We start from the raw sequence: 20855 nt of genomic DNA, 5'->3' as shown, positions 1-20855 counted from the left end.
TGACATCGTAGTTGACATGAATAATGTTTGTTGTTGACATCATAGTTGACAAAAATAATATTTGCTTTTGACATCGTAGTTGATAAGTGAATTGTAAGTGTTATTTGTTAGTTGTTGACAATTTAATACGAGTTATTGACATTCGATATTCTCGGTATTGATATGTAAATTATAAGTGTTATTTGTTAGTTGTTGACATTTTAATAGGAGTTGTTGACATTCGATATTCTCGATATTGATATGTGAATTATAAGTATTATTTGTTAGTTGTTGACATTTTAATAGGAGTTGTTGACATTCGATATTCTCGATATTGATATGTGAATTATAAGTATTATTTGTTAGTTGTTGACATTTTAATACGGGTTGTTGACATTCGATATTCTCGGTATTGATATGTGAATTGTAAAGTTTATTTGTTAGTTGTTGACATTTTAATACGAGTTGTTGACATTCGATATTCTCGGTATTGATATGTGAATTGTAAGTGTTATTTTTAGTTGTTGACATTTTAATACGAGTTGTTGACATTCGATATTCTCGATATTGATATGTGAATTGTAAGTGTTATTTGTTAGTTGTTGACATTTTAATACGAGTTGTTGACATTCGATATTCTCGATATTGATATGTGAATAGTAAGTATTATTTGTTAGTTGTTGACATTTTAATACGAGTTGTTGACATTCGATATTCTCGGTATTGATATGTGAATTATAAGTGTTATTTTTTAGTTGTTGAAATTTTAATAAGTGTTATTTTATTGAATGTTGAAGATTTGAAGATTTGAATGTTGAAGATTTGAAGATTTGAAGATTTGAATATTTGAAGACTTTGCAGCTAGAGTTTTAGAGAGGATTTTAGAAAATGATTTCAAATACAATTTAATGAAAAGACAATTATACCCCCGTGTTGACATAATGTGATAGTTGTTGACATTAAGTTAATCTTGTGAATTAGTGGCTGAGATTGCATCTCATTTCTCAATTATGCCCAAAAATCTCATCCTAACAAGACCCTATATATATATATATATATATATATATATATATATATATATATATATATTTATATTAAAAATTATAATTAATGTAAAATTACTAAAATACCCCTAGTTTTTTTTTAGAATTGGTGGGGGACCATGGGCCCCCCTGGCCCCACCCTCCTTCCGCCCCTGGCTGCTTATATAGGCCTCTTGTGTTGGAAACTTGGGGACAAAGACTCCCATATTTGGCTGCCAGCTCCATCTCTTTCTTGGCATCATATTTATTTACTTAATTGTGCAAGTCTTGGGGGCAAAGGCTCCTATTTTTGGGGCTGCCAGCTTGTCTCTTCCTTGTGTTTATCCAATTGTATACCATTTTTGTGTAAGTTTGGTCATACTTGCTATTTTGGAGAAGTCTCCAACCTTGAGTCTTTGTGAAGCCTATTTCTAATAATCCTTTTGGTGTTAAATTTTTGCAGGATCCTTGGTGTTATTGGTTGTCAAATTTGGAGTCTTATGGGATGCCAAATTCGAGAAGGATGGGGAAGAGAAGAGAGTAGAGTATAAGATCTTGTACCGTAGAAATGTAGCTTTGAAAGGAATCTTACTTGTAGCTCCATGTATCCACTTTGTATAGCATGTGTTGTACTTTATACTAATTTATTCTCTTTTCCTTCTTCCAAAAAATTGTACTAGTTTACAAACTTAAATTTCCTTGCATTTTAATTCCAATCGTCTTTTCGTCTAATTTTTTTTTATACTCTAAAACTAGTGCACGAAAACTCGGAGTGTTACACTATGAGTCTTAACCAATAAATCCGGAAATGTACGTTCTAAATTTAATCTCGAATAAAATCAAATCTCGAATAAAATCATGTTTATGTTATGTACAAATATATTATTGCAAGATTATTTTGTCTAGATGAAAAAATAATACTTTCATCTCTTACATTACAGAATGCTCTTAATGAATTTTTTTAATAGTGAGCCGATGTATTAACTAATGAATCACATCCTATATATTGTAACCTCTAAATTTCTCAAATACTATCCCTTAAAAAGACAAATTAATACAAATCCCATCATTACATAAGATTCCTTTAACCACTTAAAACTATTATGATAATTAATTGTCATATTAATGCATCCCTATATATATCCCTATATATATAGGGTCTTGTTAGGTTGAGATTTATCAACCTAATTGAGAATTGAGATGCAATCTCAGCCACTCATCCAGAATATTTGTGAAATGTCAACAGCATGTATTTTATGTCAACGGAGGGGTATAATTGTAATTTTATTAATTTTTTTAATTTACTTTTTTTAAATTTTTTTAAATTTTTTTTTCATTTTTTTATTTTTTTTAATTTTTTTTTTTCAACTACATATACAATTCATGTCAACTACACATCAAATGTCAACAACTTTAAATACTATTTGACATGAATTGTACATGTAGTTGACATTATATTGTGTAGTTAACATGAATTGTATATGTAGTTGACATGGATTGTACACATAGTTGACATTATATGTGTGTAGTTGACATGAATTGTGTGTGTGGTTGACATGGATTGTACTCATAGTTGACATTATATGTGTGTAGTTGACATGAATTGTATATGTAGTTGAAAAATAAAAATTTTAAAAAAAAAGTTTTTAAAAAAATAAAAAAAAATTTAAAAAAATAACAAATAATTTAAAAAATTTTAAAAAAAATTAATAAAAAATTAAAATTAAAAATTTTAAAAAATATTTATTGAATAAAATTTACCATGATATTACCATTCTACCCTTTCATAATTAATTAATCTAAAGATATTTTCCATGTGGAAAAATCTGGACCACTCATTTAATAAAAATGAGTGGCTGATATTGCATCTCATTTATCAATTAGCATAAAAAATCTCAATTGATCACAATCCTATATATATATATATATATAGGAAAATGATCAATACAAAAATGCATCTCAATACAAAATCCAAACCAAATCCTAACCATGAGATATAGGAAAATGATCAATACAAAAATGCATCTCAATACAAAATCCAGACCAAATCCTAACCATGAGATTTTTCAATCTAATGGTCAATAATTAAAGAAAAACACAGTGGGTCATTATAAAGCAGTTTTAGGTCATATTATAAAATTTGGGTTTGAGGTCATGTTAAGATCATTTTATGTCATGCTTATTATAATGACATAAAAATAAGCTTACGATGACCTAAAATGACATATGTATGCTTGGTTCTGTAGTTTTGTATTAAGAATGAGTCTATGTAAAACTCATTCTTAATACAAAAATACAGAACCAAGCATACATATGTCATTTTAGGTCATCGTAAGCTTATTTTTATGTCATTATAATAAGCATGACATAAAATGATCTTAACATGACCTCCATGACCTCACATCCTATATATATGACAACCCTCTTTATTGTAACACCATACCACCATTTTAGGCCATTGGATCTGAAAATCGTGTGCTAGTCATGCTGCCACGTGTAAAAACGCGGAGGGGTAAAATAGGAAATTTCTAATTTTAAGTTACCAGATTGCAGTGTTATTCATTGAATATTGCAGTTTTACCACAACAATATTGCAGTTTACCACGACTACAATATCTAATATAGTAGACTGCAATATCTAATACGCAACCTGTGTTCTGTTCACGAAATTTAATCCTAGGCGTCCATAAATGAGATTTAACGGACTATATTGATGGAATGGTGTTATCCTATCTATGGTAGCACTACTACCCAATATATATCCCAATATGTAGTTAAATAGTTGTTATTAAATTCACTTGTATCCATTCCAATCAAGACAATTTACTCATATATAATTTTTTTAAACATAAATAAACCTTATCATTAACCTGAATTTCTTTAACCTTACCTTTTTCAGTCAAAGCATAACTAATTCTTACCTTTTCAGTCAAAGCATAACTAATACTTACCTTTTCTTTAGTATATATCCCAATCTATAGTTGAATAGTTGTTACACTCGAGACAATTTCTCTTATATAAATTTTTAACATAAATAAACATTGTTTTTACCTCTATATATATGAAGCAAATAAGTCCCTAACAATCATCAATCCAAGACTAAATATTCATATAAAGAATATCACAATTTATTAATTATGTATCAAAGCAAAGCTGCAATTGTGGTGTTTGTATTGATGTTAGTATTTGCAGGTCAAGCAACAGCTGATTTCAAGGGATGCTTTGGAATATGTGTTATTGGTTGTGCTTTCGAATCAGATAAATTTATATGTGGAGCAAACTGTTTAGCCAAATGTATCCTTAATAAAGATTTTGAGGCTAATTTTGATGCTTCAAGCAAGGTCTACTGCAATTATGGTTGTGCAGTTGATCAATGTGCCAAATTTGGGGATGGTATGTATTTAATTGCATCTTGTACATTCATATGTTCTTGTTACTTTCCGTCCCTTAACTATAATAATTTTTTTTGTCATTTTAGTGTGTCGAAAAAATTAGTTTATTTTCATTTCATTTTTATTAGTGCATAGAAAAAATCATGAAGTTTGGTCCATCTTGTAACATAAACACCAGTTGAAAAAATCATAGGGCTTGGAATCTTTTTGCATTTATCACACGTGGAATATTATTGTTGAAATGGCGTTTAGGAAATCATATGCAAACGTTATCTCCAGTAAGCTATATGATGTAACTATATCATACGTAGAAGTTACACATAGGCAAGCAAATATTTTGGCCGTAGAATAATTAGAAATAAATCCAAACTTTACGATTTTTAAGATTATATTTTAAAATTTCGGGACAGGCCAAAATTTGATAGAGTTTTAGAATTGTTTTTATAGCTGTTTTCCCTTTTATATATTAGTATCCTCAATATTTGCAATTCATTTAGTAATGAATATATAATATTAATTCAGTTGATCTTATCATATTACAGATGTGACGAAGGTTAGTGATTGTGTGAGCATGTGTGAGACCGTGAAATGTGGCGGCGCTTCTACTCCGTCTCCACTCCCAAGAAATTAACAAAAATTGGATAAATGAAAAGAATTAGAGAGATATCAACATTTTAGTTGTTATGTCTAAGGTTCCTTTTTTTTTTATTAATTCCCATTATAATATTATTTGAATTGAGAATAAATTAATTTTATCTTTGGATTGTCCTCATAACTAGACTAAATTTAAATCTAGAAAATTTTAACCAATTACACACCACTAACTAACAATGTGGATATCATAATCTATTAAGACTACTTTGCTTTTTTCCTTCTCTCTTTCTTACTTTTTTCACCACTCTCAGACATGCACATTAAAACCCATGTCATTTATAAGTTTGTTAATTTTTGAGGAAGGAGGAAGTCTTATGCACAGTTCACTATAAATATAATAGCATAATTGTTAATTTAAATTTTATATAGACGCAAAATAGTTATGGCTTATGGATAATTATATTAGAAAAAAATGTTACTTCTTCTGTCCGATAAAAAATGCGTATTTGAAATAACACGAGAATAATAGTGAGTCATAGTGGTATAAGTTATAAATAAATTGATGTGTGAGAGTAATGAGGTGAGGATAACATATACTTCCCATAAATAGCAATTCTCATATTTTTTATGACGGACGAAAATATAAAGTGCATATATTTTTATGGGATGGAGAATATTAAAAAGATCTTGAAGAAAATTACTCCATAATCAGATCAAAATTAAGCCGTAAACTAATCCAACAACGTATCTATACAAATCTAAACCCAAGGCCCATTAGATTTCGGACCACGCCCTGGAGCCTCTACAACCACTTGATAAAACATGTGTTTTAACTATGACCAGATAAATAAGGAACTTATTAGGAATAGTTTTACATATTATGCATAATAATTTAACACACGCATATATATAAATAAATTAACTAACATAAATTTGTTCAAGATTATCAATAAATATGTAGAGTTTAGGCTCCATAATAATCCTTGAGAGAATTTGGAGAAGCCTCTAAGCTAGTAATTTCAATAAACTTGTGATGATCATAGGGCTTATAGAGTAAAGGGTGATCGTCGTCCACCATCTCATCTGGGGCTTTGATTATGCTCCCCTCTTTCGGGACCGAAAATAATCCAATCGAGTATCGAGCTTCGTCCCCGGTCAGCGTCACTCTGTGAAGGGGAGAATGCAATCGGCCGTTTGTCCATGCCTGCAAATTAATTCAATCATGTATATTATTAATCAAATCCAATATGTAGTTGAGTACTATAACTTTAGTTTGCTTAACTTCTGAATAATCTCATAACTTTCAAATCCTGCGAATTAATTTATAATTTGCCACGCAATCTTCCCACAAAACTAATTTTTGATGAAATTTGTGGTGACGTGGAAGCTCGATTTTACAACGTGAATAAAACGTCGATTCTACAAAAAGATTGTTGTACATGTGACTAAAAACGATGCCGTTTGCATCATTTAATTAAACTCTTTTTAGGCCCCTTTTTTCTTAATTTGCATCTTTTCCCATTTAATTTTAGGCCATTCTCTATTTTGGGTTCATAGATTTGATTCATGAATGTGGTTAATTAGCAACTAACCGAGAAAGACAGTCAAAATCAAGAATAAGTGAAGGACTTACATGGAAAGAGATTCCAACAAAGACAAAGCAAGAATAGGGAGAAGTTGGTTGTGCATTGATCCAATTTTTGCCATCTTTAGTGAGAATTTCCAATCCACAAACCTGATTAAGCTGCTGCAATATAGTGAGAATGTTCTTGTCTGTATGAGGTAATAATCCCGGTTGACCGGCCTCATGGTTTGGAGGGCTATCATACTTCTGAACTCGAACAACGTAGTTGGTCGAGTTCAGGTGATCATCCATGTATTTCCCTAGTTGAAGGCTTTCCAACACCAACTTCCTCACAATCTTGTCTAATTCCACCAAGTTCTCTCTATAGGATTGAATAGTCTCCCTGGTAAAAGTAGAAAATTAACACATTTGCCAATTGAAAAAATTATCTCACAAGTATGTATACCTTTGTCTAATTCTATCAATTTTTCTATTGTTTTTTTAGTATGTAAGAAAAAATATATTAGAACCTTCTATCAATATTTTTTCTGCGTCAGCCACTGATTATGCGTATCACTCTACTAGTAAAACATGATGAGCTCGTACCTGAAAGATGGATTGCCTTCGGGCCACATGAGGTTAGTGAAAGACGTCACGTCTTCGATCCCCAAACTTTCGTAGAGCGGGAGGCTCGGAATTTGTCCAACATAGCCGTGGTAAGGCTTTTGTGCTTTGTTGCATAATTTGACTTGTAAAGGAAGATCAAACAGTTGTTTCAATCCATCAAGAACTTTTTTTTGGAGATGAAGATGGATATGATCATATATAGCTTCGAAGCAACCGAATTCTTCCAATGCTTGCCTTACTTGGATTTTCACAGATTCCCAGTTTTCCTCTCTCAAATTGGACAAGTTTATTAGAGGAAGTTTTTGGGTTTTTGAGCCCATTTTTTTGTAAAATGAAGAACAAGGTCTATATGGTTTCTAATTTTGAATAATTATATTGATGTTGGAAAATTGATTAGTAACTCAGATATTTGTAATGAGAAGATAATTAAAGATCAAGTTATTCTGAGATATGTTTCTTGTTTAGATTAGAATAAGATTCAGTGCAATAATGGGTTTCATGATGTTTATGTTTACAACATGTTTTGGGGAAGTTAAAGGTTAAAACAAATTGCGTCTGAAATAGTACATTTTTGGGTCCATAGTTAGCTAAGATTGAACAAATAAATATGTAGATTTAATCTTGAAGATTTTTTCTTTGAGAAGACATATATTTCTTGAAGATTTTCTAATTCTTTTCTAAGGTTATAAGTTTGAAAAATTTCAAGATATGATATAGACTTATTGTCCAACCTAATTAAGAATATTTACATATCTTATTTGAAAAGCTATAATTTCTTTATCGAATTCATGCCTGAAAAAAAAAGTACTCCATGCTATAATAATGAAAATAAATGAGAGAAAACAGAAAAAATAATCATTTTTGACGAATTTGTTGGAAAGCAACCTTAAATGGGAAATAAATGGTTTTGTTATTGGAAAGTAACTTGAAATGGGTGAATGGACAATAATCATTTTTTGAATTGAAAACTTGATTTTACTATAAACTTCAGAATAAATTGAATGTTAATTTATTTTCGAGTAGATTAAACACATACGTTCATTATATGCTTGGAAAAAGTATAAATATGAAAAATAAAGAGAAAAGAGACAATAGAAATACCTTAAGGCATTCTATTATTAAAATCAATACATATCTAAACCAAAACAGAGTAAGCAAATCCATACATATAAACATCATAAAAAAGGAATGATCAATCAAGGTATACAAGTTTGATCAGCCAATTGTGTTTCTTCAGTCTGCACATTGTCGTCTTTGTGCTGCTTCTTCTTCATCATAATGTTGTGTTTGATGTCACCATAGAAATAGGACACAAAGCCCCAAATCGAGAGAAAGAGAGAGATGCCCTTTTCTGCTTGGAATTTCTCATGATAGAAAACAACAGCTAATAATTCAGTAACGGGAAGAAGGCAAGTGATGACAATGCCTGATAAAAGCGATGATGAGTAAAAGATGACTCCAATTGCACCCAAGAAAAAGCATTGCCAAAATATGGCTATGCCAACGAGAACAACATAGTATTTTGTCTCCCCAAGCTCGTATTCTTTCGCTTCTCTCGAGATTGCCTTCAAAACAATCCAATCGTAATGTTAGAGACGAAACGAAACGAAACGTATTACCAGCTAAGTTGCATTTAATACTCAATTTTAAAAAATACTATGCTTTAGAGCTAGTTGATTGACTTTTTTTTTTCTATTTTGAAAATATGACTCACGTTCCACCAACTTTTTCAACTGATTTCCTAGTATTGTACTTCCACAGTTCGCTATTAAATGTCATATTTTTCCTTTTTCGTCCGTCCGCCAATAAATGTCTCATTTCGCATTTACTATATTTAGTAAGTGATCCTACATTCCACTAACTCACTCAACCCACATTTTATTATAAAATCAATATATAAAAATAGGACCAACATTCCGCTAATTTTTTCTATCCGCTTTATTTTATAAAGTCACACAATTTTTTAAAACTCGTACCAGTCAGATATAAGGCATTTAATTATAGACGGAGAGAATGCATTTTCTAAACCTCCTATCTAGTCAAAACATGGCAAATTTAGTGGGACAAACCGAGTAAGTCATTTTTTTGACAAAATTTTGCACATTTATTTTCTATTCTTTCATTTACTTTATTCTCTTCGACGATAAACTTCTTTTTGAAATATGAGAATCTGCAACTGCTACTTTTCGACGCAATTTCTGTCAGAGCTTCGATTTACCTGGAAATCTTTGTTGACGATCATCCCGACCGTCAAAACTACGGTGGCGAAGAAACAAATGACAACTTGAATCTCCAACACGAGGGTGTACGTGAGCGCCTGCTTCGCCCGCTTGTACGTCAGCTCCACCAGCGGCAGGATGAGGCCGTAGAGCGCCGCCGCCGCCAGCGTGAGGAAAAACCCCATCAGATACTCCCTGCTCGTCTCCCCCTCGGGCCGGTCCCCGCTCGAGTGGAGCCCAAGCACCACGGCCCCGAGTGTAAGCAGCACGACCGCGTTGACCGTGTACGCCGTGAAGCGCTGCCGCACGAGCACGAACGCGAACCCGGCCGTGAACGCCAGCTGCGTGGCGATCACGAGCGCCGACGTCGAGATGGGGAGCCGCGCCACGCCGTACGCGTACATGTAGTCGTCGAAGCCGGTCATCGTGCCGATCGCCGCCGCCGCGAGAATCACGCGCGGCCGCATGAGGACGATGGGGGTGGATTCGCCGGCGGCGCGGCGGGTGTAGGCGGCGAGGAGGGGGAGGAGGAGGAGGGGCCAGGCGAGGGTCTCGAGCCAGCAGGAGAGCCAGATGCGCTTGCCGCCGCGGAGGAAGTAGAGGCGCATGATGAGGGGGCCGCCGCAGTTGCCGATGGCGAGGAGGAGGATGTTGATGGCTAGATAGACCTTCTTTGTGGCGGCGGCTTGGTCTTCTTCCATTTTGGTTCTTCCCTCCTTTTTTTTAGGGGGAATATTGTTTATTGAAATAAATTGTGGAATTTCCATGACTTAATCCCTTAATTTATAGTACTAATACATTTGAATAAAGACCTCTTATTTGTTTGATGTGTAGATGTTGTTTGGATGTGTTGTGTTTTGCGATATCGATACTTTTACTCAAGGAAATGGTTGGGCTTGACATTGCTTTTTTATGTATATTACCCTTCTGTCTCACTTAAAGAAACACATTTCTTATTCGTCAAGAGATTTTATGTAGTGTTTTTTTAGAATAAATAGTGTATTCTATAGAAATGTACTCCCTCCGTTCCATGTTAATAGAGACAATTCTTTTTGGCACGGTAGATATTTAATATATGAAGTGGAGTGAACAAAGTAAGAGAGATGAAGAGAGAATATAATATGAGATAGGAAAAAGTATGAAAGAAAGTGTATAGTAATCTTTTGACAAATATAGAAATGACTCCATTGTGTTTGAACGTCCCGAAAAAGGAATATAACACGACTCTATTAATTACATGGAACAGTTATCACTTTGAATGTTATATTTCAAAATTAAAATATGTCACTTTAAATAAGATGGTGGTATATTTGGTTCTTTTGTTAACTTTTGCATCTTTGATATTGTATTGTTGTTCTTGATGTTCATATTGTTCCCATTCTTTATGGACTCAGTTAATCAGCAGTTTGTTATTTGTTCATAGAAAAAAATTGCAAATTCTATGTTTGGATTATCCAAAATGTAGTTACAATCGAACTTAGATAAGATGTAATTAGCTAGTATACTAAAAAATGAGAAAAACAATGTCGATGATATGAACATTAACAAATGTGGCTAATTAAGCTGTATTCACATATACCTAAATGGTGTTTAGCGCAATCAATTAAAAGAAAAAGTCAAAAGATTTAGGCAGAAGCATATACGCAAAGAACATGATTTGTACAAGGACAGTCATAGGATATGACTACCTAATTTGTCTTGTAACATGATTTTAGACTAATCATAAGACGATGTTGGCCGTTTGACAGGTTATGTCCAGAGATTTTGAACTATATTATAATTTTTATTCATTAGTATTTGTCCCATCAAACCTTATCAACTACTCCACATTTAACGTTTTACTCCCTGTTGGAATAATATTTTATGATTGGGTTGGTTGTCGGAAAAATCAGGAAATTTGGTTAAATTGAGCTTCATCCCGTAGTTTTTCAAAATCAATTGGAAAAACATGGAGTTTGGAATGGTCTGTGATGTGGAAACCGATAAATCGTGGGTGGATGTCATTGTCGCCGAGTTAAACGATGTCATCCTTTTTATTCGATTGAAAGACGGCCAATTTTTTTATCACATGATAATATAATTGAGAATAAATTGGATGTTCATGGTTTTTCCGGCTAACCTTTCAAGTTCTAAGGTTTTCTGTTGTCAGTACTTTATGGTATTGATTTTGATCATAGAAAAATTTTCTAACATAAATTGGTTTAGTTTGTATGTCATACTTGAGTTTTTTTTTCTTGCTAATTGTGATTATCACATACTCAATTCTAAAAAATACATTGTTTTTTTGCTATTTGTGATTATCACGTATTTCAATTCTGAAAAAATGCACTTATCTCGGTCGTCACTAGGCCTGTCAAATCGGGTACCTGCGGATATCCGATCCGAAATTTTCGGGTACCCGATCCCGAAATTCCCATAATTCAATACCTGATATCCGATCCGAATTTGATTTCGGATACCCAAATACCCGACTCGGGTATCCAGTCCCGAAAAATCGGATATCCAGTCCCGATTGTGATTTTGATTTTTGATTTTTTAGAAAATTATTTACTACAGTTTTTAGAGTTTATTTAATACTACTATTTATTTCGAATTTAATACAAAGTTGAAGTAGTATTCAAGGGAAAATAGCTACAAACTTTTAGATTTACAAAATTGTTGTAGTAGTTTCAATTTAAGAGAAAATCACCACAAATTTTTAGAAATACAAAATTCGTGTAATAGATCGAATTTTAGAGAAAATAATTACAAACTTTGAGAAATACAAAATTCATTAGTTAAATTACATTAAGAAATTAAATTACATATTAACATTTTTCATCCATCCACATGTAAGAAATTAAATTACATATTAATATCTTTCATCCATCCACATATAATTAAAAAATTAAATTGTATTTTCATTTTCATCCATCCAAAATAAAAAATTAAATTAAGAAATTAAATAAAAATTACATCTTTCATTCATCCACAATAAGAAATTAAATTACATATTAACATCTTTCATCCATTCACATATAATTAAGAAATTAAATTACATTTAATTATAAAAATATATATTTTTTATTAATTTTAAAAACAAATCGGGAATTCGGGTATACCCGATCGGGTATCGGGTCATCCAAAATTCTCACTACCCGATCCCGATCCGATACCCGAAAAATCGGGTTTTGGGTATCCAAATACCCGACTTTTTCGGGTTTGGATATCGGGTATTCAATACCCGATATCCATTTTGACAGGCCTAGTCGTCACTATCTCTTTAAATCAGCAAATCATTTATTTAAATCCATTTTTCTTAAAATTCTTTATATTTATTGCTCACTAGTGCATCACATTGCTACTCTTGGTTTTTTTTTTCCTCGAGCTCAATTTAGAGCCTTTTGGATTTATAAAACAGTTGGAATATGATAATTTTGTATTTGATTAATTTAAATAAAAATATAAAGGATCTAAATTAAAAGATTGATTTTCATTTTGCTTATTAGCCGATATACAACCAAGTCGTCTATATCACACAATCATATAGCAAACGATGATAGCATATCAGAAGCCACTACTATCAAGTTGAGGTGGAAAATGCGACATTTTGGTTCTTCCTATTGGCTTCAAATCCCAAACAAATGTTTTCTTATTTAGGAAAAATGATGGTCAATATTAATTAGTTTAGGAGTACATAATTAGACATATAATTAATATTCAATGATTATATAATACTAATAAAAACAATTGGAATGAAAGTATATCCCTTATTCTGAACTGGATCCACGAAATCTATATATATCCTTGAAGTCAGTTGTTGACTGTGTATCTTTATTTTTTTTTTTTATTTTAATTTCTAATAAATATACTAGGCTATTGAGCATAATTTAAGATGTCAAAAGTCCATATATATCACAAACTAAAATTTTCAAATAAATAGGCTATCCATATAAAAGTAGTGATATTTTATTATTAATAAAATCAATTGGATATTAGTATATAGTACCTATTCTTAATTGAATATAAAAATTGGATATAAAAATACAAATTCATTTAAAATTAAGGCCATATAACCCGTGCCCACTGCTCACTGCCTACGTTAATATTTTAGATTTCAGTCAATTTCTAAAATTGTTAATTTAACAAATGCTTATTTATCAATAATAAAATCGCAACCAAATTAATAATATCTTAACTAGGGTGAAGTGGCGAATATGCAGCGGGATCAAGTACTCAATTTTGGAATATTCGATCCTCCTCACACCATCTTTCAGTTGGACAATATTGTTGGTCTGATTATGATTTATTTGAATAATAATTTATTCATTTCTTAAAGTATCCCCTCCTTCCCATTTAAGCATGAATTTGTTGAATTTTTTCTAAAAAAATTACACAATTACAATGGAACAGTAAAAAAAAAGACGACTCGGGATCAAAGCAAAATGATATTTAACTATGATTCTATTATTTAAGTTGAAATAAAAATAACATTAGGTAATACCGATTTTATTTATTTACTATATCCATCCCAATTTCAAAGCTAGCCCATTTGAGAAATGACGATTAGTTCAAAAGCCCAATCCAAAGTTAAAACCAAGTCCAGGCCCATTTTCTGAATAGAACATAGCGTCATCCTTTTCCATGGTATATTTATGCATTCGTATTAAGGGTTAATAACTTAATAGTATTACCTTTTTTTTCTTTTTAATTACACCTATAACTTTTCGAAATAAATTTATAGACATTATTTTTAAATTGGTAGGATAGCACCTAATAAATTGATTATCCAATCCCACATTTGTCATTTCAAATTGAGTGATTCTATACAGTGACGGATCTAGAAAACAAAATTTGTGAAGTTGATCACAACGAACAATATCTTGTCATGTTCCAACTCCAACATCGTTCGTATCATCTTGTCCTCCCCACTAAAGTAATCATGTCGTGAATATCATTATTGTTGTAAATTCTCATTTTCTAGCTTGAACACAACTTCAAAATATGTGGCATGGAAATCATAACACATCCGGAACATGTATTTGTTCTTACTTGGTTATGAAAGTACAAAATTACTAAAATAAAATCATAAGGTCAGTAAATAAGAAGTCATGGATAAAATGGCAAGATAAATAAATTTATTAACGTCGAAAAAATGTTAAATTACAAAAAAGCTAGAAATACAAAAATCAACTTATATGTAGTAATTTAATAAATCTTATAGTTTCCACTCAGCAATAAGTATGATGAAATCTGCCATAATTTCGATTCTGACAAAATTCGATTGATTTGGTAAAACATTTAATTCATTTATTTTTTTTCTTATTACCTCTACATCCTTTGTTGAATTGGAATAATGTTTAAAATTTCAAAATTTCATGGCTGTTCAATTTACAAAAATATCCTTTTCAAAATAACTTCGTCCATTGGAACATGGGAGGGCAGAACAGTAAATCCGTATGAATTCACGGAGCTGTATAAAAAAGCTCATCTGAATTCCAGAAAATTTCCCAAATTGATTCTGACGAATTCGATTAGGGTATCGTGCTGATCTCTTTAATCCGAAGCTCAATTTTGCGATCACTGCGAAATCCTAACCAAATCATTCAATCATGTCATCCAAGCAAGGTACTTCTTCATCTAATACGCGCAACTGTTTCCTACTGATTTTTATTGCTGTATTTTTTATTTTGTTGCCCTGAATCAGGTGGAAAAGCCAAGCCTTTGAAGCAACCTAAGGCTGAAAAGAAAGAGTATGACGAGGTATTGATTTTTAACTATGTTTCCTGTTTTGTGCGTGTGTGTGTGTGTGTGCATCTGTGGCATCTTAAGGAAAATGTTGTGTTATGAATGTATAAAGTTCTCTGAATTATTGCTTTCATTTGAATTATATTTGTTGCATAATGTTGAAATTGAACTTCCTACCCACCAAATCCATGATCTTAGAACAAATTTTCTCACATTGTTTCTCTCTTGTTTTTGTTCTTGATGAGCAAGAGATTGCATACTAAATGTTAAAATTGTACATGTATTGTTTTCCTGAGCTGTATTACTTTAATTTTCAAGATACTTGAAAATATTGGAATAAGCATATGCTTCTTTGGATGGCTTTTCTTATTTCCTTTTTTAATTTTGCAGACTGACAAGGCTAATATTCAAAAGAAGAAAGAAGAGGAGAAGGTAAACTATTTGCTCTGCATAATTGAATTCTGGATCCGTCTCTAATATCTCCGATGATAATTGATAATCGTATTTCATGTTCTTGGCCAGGCTCTTAAGGAGCTCAAGGCAAAGGCTCAGCAGAAAGGGGCATTTGGAGGTTCTGGTTTGAAGAAGAGTGGCAAAAAGTGAGTCCTGAACGTGACTTGGTGAAACAGCTAGCTCGTTGCTTGCCATTGCTGTCGTGTTCGTCGATTTTTATGTATGCTATTTAAACATGTTATTTTTGTGCCTACTTATGGTTACTGGATATAAGATTGTTATGAAATGGCTTGTGTCTGAATGTATCTCTCTTCCGTTTCTGGTAGCAATTTTTATTGAATGGTTATGTACTATGAATTATTTGATATATCCTAAGTTGTATTATTGAGAAGATTAGCTCAACTTCATTGGAACTCTTTATGAGATCATAACACAAATGTATTTGCAAAATTCTTAGTTATTGTCCAAAAATATAACATGGGTTAACCTGTATTGAAGCTTTTAGATTACAATAAAGTATCTACACATATATACTTGGCACTTAATAGATTACCAAAATAAAAATAAAAAATAAAAAAAAACTCATGCATGCTATTACCAAGATGTAATCTAACCAATAGACAGATCAAGGGAGAAAATATCTAAGTGTCAGTAGTGCAAGTGAAGCACCCAATTATACTGTGCACGTAACAAGGAACACCGCCAGCATCCCATTGTGCTTCATTCTCTAGCATGTATATTGCATCATCCAAGGATTGCTCACCAGTTGCTGAGCCACTCTGCACAGAACTACTTGGGATCTCAGAATGCTGCTGTGGAACAAGAAATTGGTTTTGTTGAACCGAACTACTTGGGATCTCAGAATGCTGCTGATGAGATGAACTACTCCGGCTCTCAAAATGCTGAAGATGAGATAAACTATTTGGGATCTCAGAATGTTGCTGATGAAATGAATACTCCTCTTGATGAACGAGTTGTTGGTTTTCTTGAACCGAACTACTTGGGGCATTCATGTAAGGGGTAGCCATCTCATTGTGTTCGGAATGCTGCTGAGGAGATGAGTATTGATGACGAACACGTAGTTGGTTTTGTTGTGATGAGTCGACCAATGTTGCCTCGTTGCTAATTTGATTCCCCGACAATGCCACTACACCATTGTTTCTTGCTGTCACAAGAGAATATTGTTGGGATTAGTATAACGAAAGATTGGTGACTATATATAGCTACTATACCTGGTGTTGTGACAGTAGAATTCAACGATTGGTGAAACCAAGCTGCTGTGGGACGACTATGTATCTGCTGCGGGCGATCAAAGTTCTGCTCTGATGGAAAAAGTGGACCTTGGTGTTGATGCGGATGCTGCATCGCGTGACCAAATTTACGTTTTGATGGCATAACAATGGGAGAATTCAAAGATGTTGTGGGATGGTTAGAGTTTTTCTGTAACTGCAAAACTGGCTGTTGTTGCTGCTGTAGTGGGGTCTCCTGCAATGGAAAAACTGCGAAGAAATAAGGGTATTCATGGGCCGGGAAGGTCCTCCTATTAAGTTCAGCCAGGTGCGCGTCGTTTAGCATAAGCTTCTCGTAGTGTTTATCAAGATCTTCGGGAGCGAACAATACTCTATGTCTCCTGTTATAGTTAGACAATCTTAATATACGTACGCACGGATTGGGGAATGAAATACGAGATTGAAATATGTATGCATACCTGCAAAGTAGGGCCTGACCATAAGTGAAATCCTCTGCCTTCTCCCAGATGGTATGCTTTCTCGGTTGAGGTTCGATTTCTCGGAAGAAGAGAGGGGGCTTAGCCAGCTGCATATTAATTCAACTAGTCATGTTCAATTCATTACAAAGCTGATATAAAGATGGGATGCCGAAAATGAGACCTGAATTCGAAGCCATCCTTGTCTATCAGGGTTCACACCAGTCTCGATGGCAGTGATATCGGACCACGAAACTTCCATCTTGGTCTTCAATTGCCCATCAAGAAACTCCCACACTAGCTTCTTCTTGGCATAGTAGATTTTGGCAGTCAAGTTGCCTTTGTGAGTAGACTTCCTCTGCAGAAACCAATGATTTTTTAAAAGGGCAAATTGTCCGAAAAATCACAATGTTTGTCAATTTTTGGTCAAACTATGTCATGATTTTAACATTAGCCTAGTCACATCATGCACAACACAACTACCCTCGAATCGAAATAAATGAGACAATTGAAAAAAATGTTAAAGTTATTAAGATATAATTTACCAAACTTCGTGGTTTTTTACCTTCCAGTTTCCTACAGCAAAGGCGTTGATTGCAATATGGGAAGCCTTCATCTTCTCCTTGTCTGCCATTGTGGCTCTTGACATTCTTGATTCCCACAATTCGAGAAACGACTCGGCATTCACCGGTCGCAATCGGAGAAGAGGCCTCGATTTTAATTCCTACAAACATCTTAGTTAGTAGATTGCCGATAAACTGAGAAATTGTAGATAGTGAAGTGAAGTTTAAAGAATGGCTTTTCCGAGCTTTTCTTATGTATCAAACATGTGATAATCCCATAAAATAAGGACTTTCTTGGCTTTTCAATTCAAGACTAAACCTAGATAAACCCTACTTCAAATTTCTAGTAAAGATAGTGTTGGGAAAGAATGACTTAATTTAAACACATTGGATGATCAAAGTAGCCGCATCAAATGTGGATGGATGAAAACTATCGATGAAATAATAAGAAGCGAGAACAACACAACAACACTAAAATTTCCGCGGAAAACCCATGGATGAAAACTATCTACGAAATAAATAAGAAGCAAGAACAACACAAGTATACTCAAATTTACGCGGAAAACCCAAACTCATACAAATTCACTAAGTAGGAGAATACATATTGAGAAATCAAATTGGGAAAACCCTAAAAATAATGTTTCATAAATCCATTCATCTGACTCACATATATAGGTGGTAGTTTAAATTTGTCATCGTTGTCCATGCTTCGAGTTTGAAGCAAACTATTGCGTTGCAGAACAACAATGCACGTGCGTAAATCGGTGATCGATCAGCTAATATATGCAGGAGAAAAAAACACAGGAGATATCTGGATTGAGGGAGAAGGAGAAGTATATATACATTATCCACTTCAATTATGACAAGGACTAGGATCCATTAATTAATTAATTAATTAGATTTGTTTTCACTAATTAAACTAAATAACCGGAAGCTTATTAAGGTTTGACAACGAGTCATCGTTAATGACTCCTTAATCACCAAAATAAAAGGTAATATTGATAAAATCACGTATCAATTATCTATGATGCAAAATCTATATATCTATTTTAAGATATGTTATCCATAGTACTCCATATTATTGATTCGTTTGAATATATTCTTGTAAATTAAATATATTGTGGAGATTTGTATCATATATTTTATAATGCGATTATAATAGGTTATTTTAATTATTACATGAGTCAATTACATTATTACTACTAATTTCAAATAGACGTGTTAATTATTTATGACGCAAAATCTATTTACCATCCTATTTGTAATCTGCATATTTCTCTACCTATAAATACTATTGACGCAATGCTTCTTTTCTCTAAATCAATCTTGTAATTATTGTTCTACTATTCCAATTTCAAACCATGGCTTTCTCTTCAACCAAATCGATTATCGCACTCTGTGTTTTCAGCCTCCTTTTGTTGGCTTCTAATGCTACATTTGCAGAGCCACCCGGCGATCTCCCACTCCCTCCATAACAACATGAATCAAAGAAGCGCTGAACTCGAAAACGCGCTTTTTATCATGGGACCTTTTGGCGGTAGCGACTATCACTATGCATTATTTCAAGAAAAATCCATCCATGAAATAGAAACAATGGTGCCAAAAGTTGTGGATGCCATCATGTCTTCTGTTCGAGGACCAAAAATCCAAAAAGTCATTATCGATCCTCTTTAAAAAAAAAAAACTAAACCCCTATTTTATGTAGTATGATTTTGATCTAATTATACTTTAATTTGTTATTTTTCAGAGGGTGGTTAGTATGGGGGCAAAAAAGGTGGTGGTGCCGGGGCTATACACAATCTTCCGACTTCCGATATATCGTACTGCTTTCTATGGAAACTCTGACATGTGGGGAGTGAACGAAGATCTAGCAATCTACCACAATGTTCAACTGATAGAAGCCATCAACAAATTCAACCAAGAAGCTGAAAACCCTAATGTGGTTGTGGTGTATGGGGATTATTTCTCAGCATATGAAGCATTAGAAACTTATTCTGTTGATGGTATGCATGCATCTTTCAATAAATTAACATGTTCGTATGTTTGAGCTAATTAATTAATTTGATTATATATATATACAATACAGCCGGAATGGATCTGAAAGTTTGTTGTGGAACCGAAGGACCCGAAGATTACGGGCACTACAACTTGGACTTGACAAGAATGTGTGGAACGAATGGAGTTTCAAGGTGCGCAGATCCGAAAAAACACATAAGTTGGGACGGAGAGAATTTGACGGAAGAAGCGTATAGGATTATGGCTAATTAAATTTATGGTGCATAGCATCTTCACAGGCCTCCAATGCCCTTATTCTTATTTAATATGTTTTAGGAGTAGTATTTTCCTTTTTTGTTTAGTAATTAAATGTAAGAGCGATTTACTAGCTCATTTTCCGTGATTTTTCTAATGTTAGATTTTTAATTTTGAATAGACTAGTCTTCTAATAATTTCTTTTTCTTTCAACTCTATTCCTTGTTTATGAATTAAAGACGTTTATTATTGGTGTTGATCATTATGTCGATCATAAAAATAGCTAGAGTTGCTAACTCCTTCCTTCCTTTGTTAAATTAATTATAATAAATAGTACTGGTAATTCTCTTTGTTCTATAATATAAATAAAAATCTCATATTAAGTTCAATATCTATTGTTTAACCAAATTGTAAGTTTTATTCGTAACATACTATTGCTTGTTACATTTTGCAAGTGTTTTTGGCCCAATGAGGGAGTGGCGGGACTTAATATCATGATCCTTACTAATCCGATCTTATCGAAATGCTTCAAGTTAGAGAATGGATGAGAAAATATTCAGTGGTACTTCCACACTATTATGGCACTATGAGGTGGTGTGCCCAACCAATTATTTATTGACAAATAGAAATACAAAAGGGCACACATCCAACTATACATGCAATTATTTCACTTTGATGTGGAAACGTAACAATATAGTTTTATTGTCTTTCTAATATTGATTTTATCATATTTATTTTTTTCATAGATTAGAAAAATTTA

At 32.8% G+C, this 20855-nt stretch overlaps 2 protein-coding genes and 2 long non-coding RNA genes across 4 annotated transcripts; 2 read left to right on the top strand and 2 right to left on the bottom strand.

Moving 5' to 3' along the window:
- Positions 1 to 1181: 1181 nt before the first annotated feature.
- Positions 1182 to 1598, top strand: LOC125203385. Its single transcript, XR_007173353.1, has 2 exons — positions 1182 to 1367; positions 1465 to 1598. It is a non-coding gene; the product is annotated as an uncharacterized LOC125203385 (long non-coding RNA).
- A 4124-nt stretch (positions 1599 to 5722) lies between these two features.
- On the bottom strand, positions 5723 to 7531 carry LOC125203147 (probable 2-oxoglutarate-dependent dioxygenase AOP1). The gene is made up of 3 exons (XM_048101442.1): positions 7158 to 7531; positions 6621 to 6954; positions 5723 to 6191 (listed from the first exon to the last, which is right to left on the bottom strand). Exons 1-3 carry the CDS (start codon positions 7496 to 7498, stop codon positions 5952 to 5954), a joined length of 915 nt encoding a protein of 304 aa, XP_047957399.1. The 5' UTR covers positions 7499 to 7531; the 3' UTR covers positions 5723 to 5951.
- A 721-nt stretch (positions 7532 to 8252) lies between these two features.
- LOC125208677 (purine permease 3-like) lies at positions 8253 to 10156 on the bottom strand. Its single transcript, XM_048108334.1, has 2 exons — positions 9397 to 10156; positions 8253 to 8743 (listed from the first exon to the last, which is right to left on the bottom strand). The coding sequence occupies exons 1-2, from the start codon at positions 10096 to 10098 to the stop codon at positions 8375 to 8377; spliced, it is 1071 nt and encodes a 356-aa protein (XP_047964291.1). The 5' UTR covers positions 10099 to 10156; the 3' UTR covers positions 8253 to 8374.
- Positions 10157 to 14845: 4689 nt separating this feature from the next.
- LOC125204670 lies at positions 14846 to 15968 on the top strand. The gene is made up of 4 exons (XR_007173608.1): positions 14846 to 15004; positions 15084 to 15139; positions 15515 to 15556; positions 15647 to 15968. It is a non-coding gene; the product is annotated as an uncharacterized LOC125204670 (long non-coding RNA).
- Positions 15969 to 20855: the final 4887 nt, after the last annotated feature.

This window comes from Salvia hispanica, chromosome 2 (assembly GCF_023119035.1).
Source record: "Salvia hispanica cultivar TCC Black 2014 chromosome 2, UniMelb_Shisp_WGS_1.0, whole genome shotgun sequence".
In the NCBI taxonomy this organism is placed as follows: Eukaryota; Viridiplantae; Streptophyta; class Magnoliopsida; order Lamiales; family Lamiaceae; genus Salvia; species Salvia hispanica.
Note: the sequence above shows the minus strand (reverse complement) of the source record. Positions and strands in the feature narration are given on the sequence as shown.

Excerpts from the sequence above, each read along its gene's own strand:
- LOC125203147 (XM_048101442.1), bottom strand. The coding sequence starts at position 7,498 with ATGGGCTCAAAAACCCAAAAACTTCCTCTAATAAACTTGTCCAATTTG. Across the intron at positions 6,955-7,157 it reads GAAGGCAATCCATCTTTCAG|GGAGACTATTCAATCCTATA; the intron begins GTACGAGCTCAT and ends TACTTTTACCAG. Across the intron at positions 6,192-6,620 it reads TTGTTGGAATCTCTTTCCAT|GCATGGACAAACGGCCGATT; the intron begins GTAAGTCCTTCA and ends ATTAATTTGCAG.
- LOC125208677 (XM_048108334.1), bottom strand. The coding sequence starts at position 10,098 with ATGGAAGAAGACCAAGCCGCCGCCACAAAGAAGGTCTATCTAGCCATC. Across the intron at positions 8,744-9,396 it reads TCGTCAACAAAGATTTCCAG|GCAATCTCGAGAGAAGCGAA; the intron begins GTAAATCGAAGC and ends ATTGTTTTGAAG.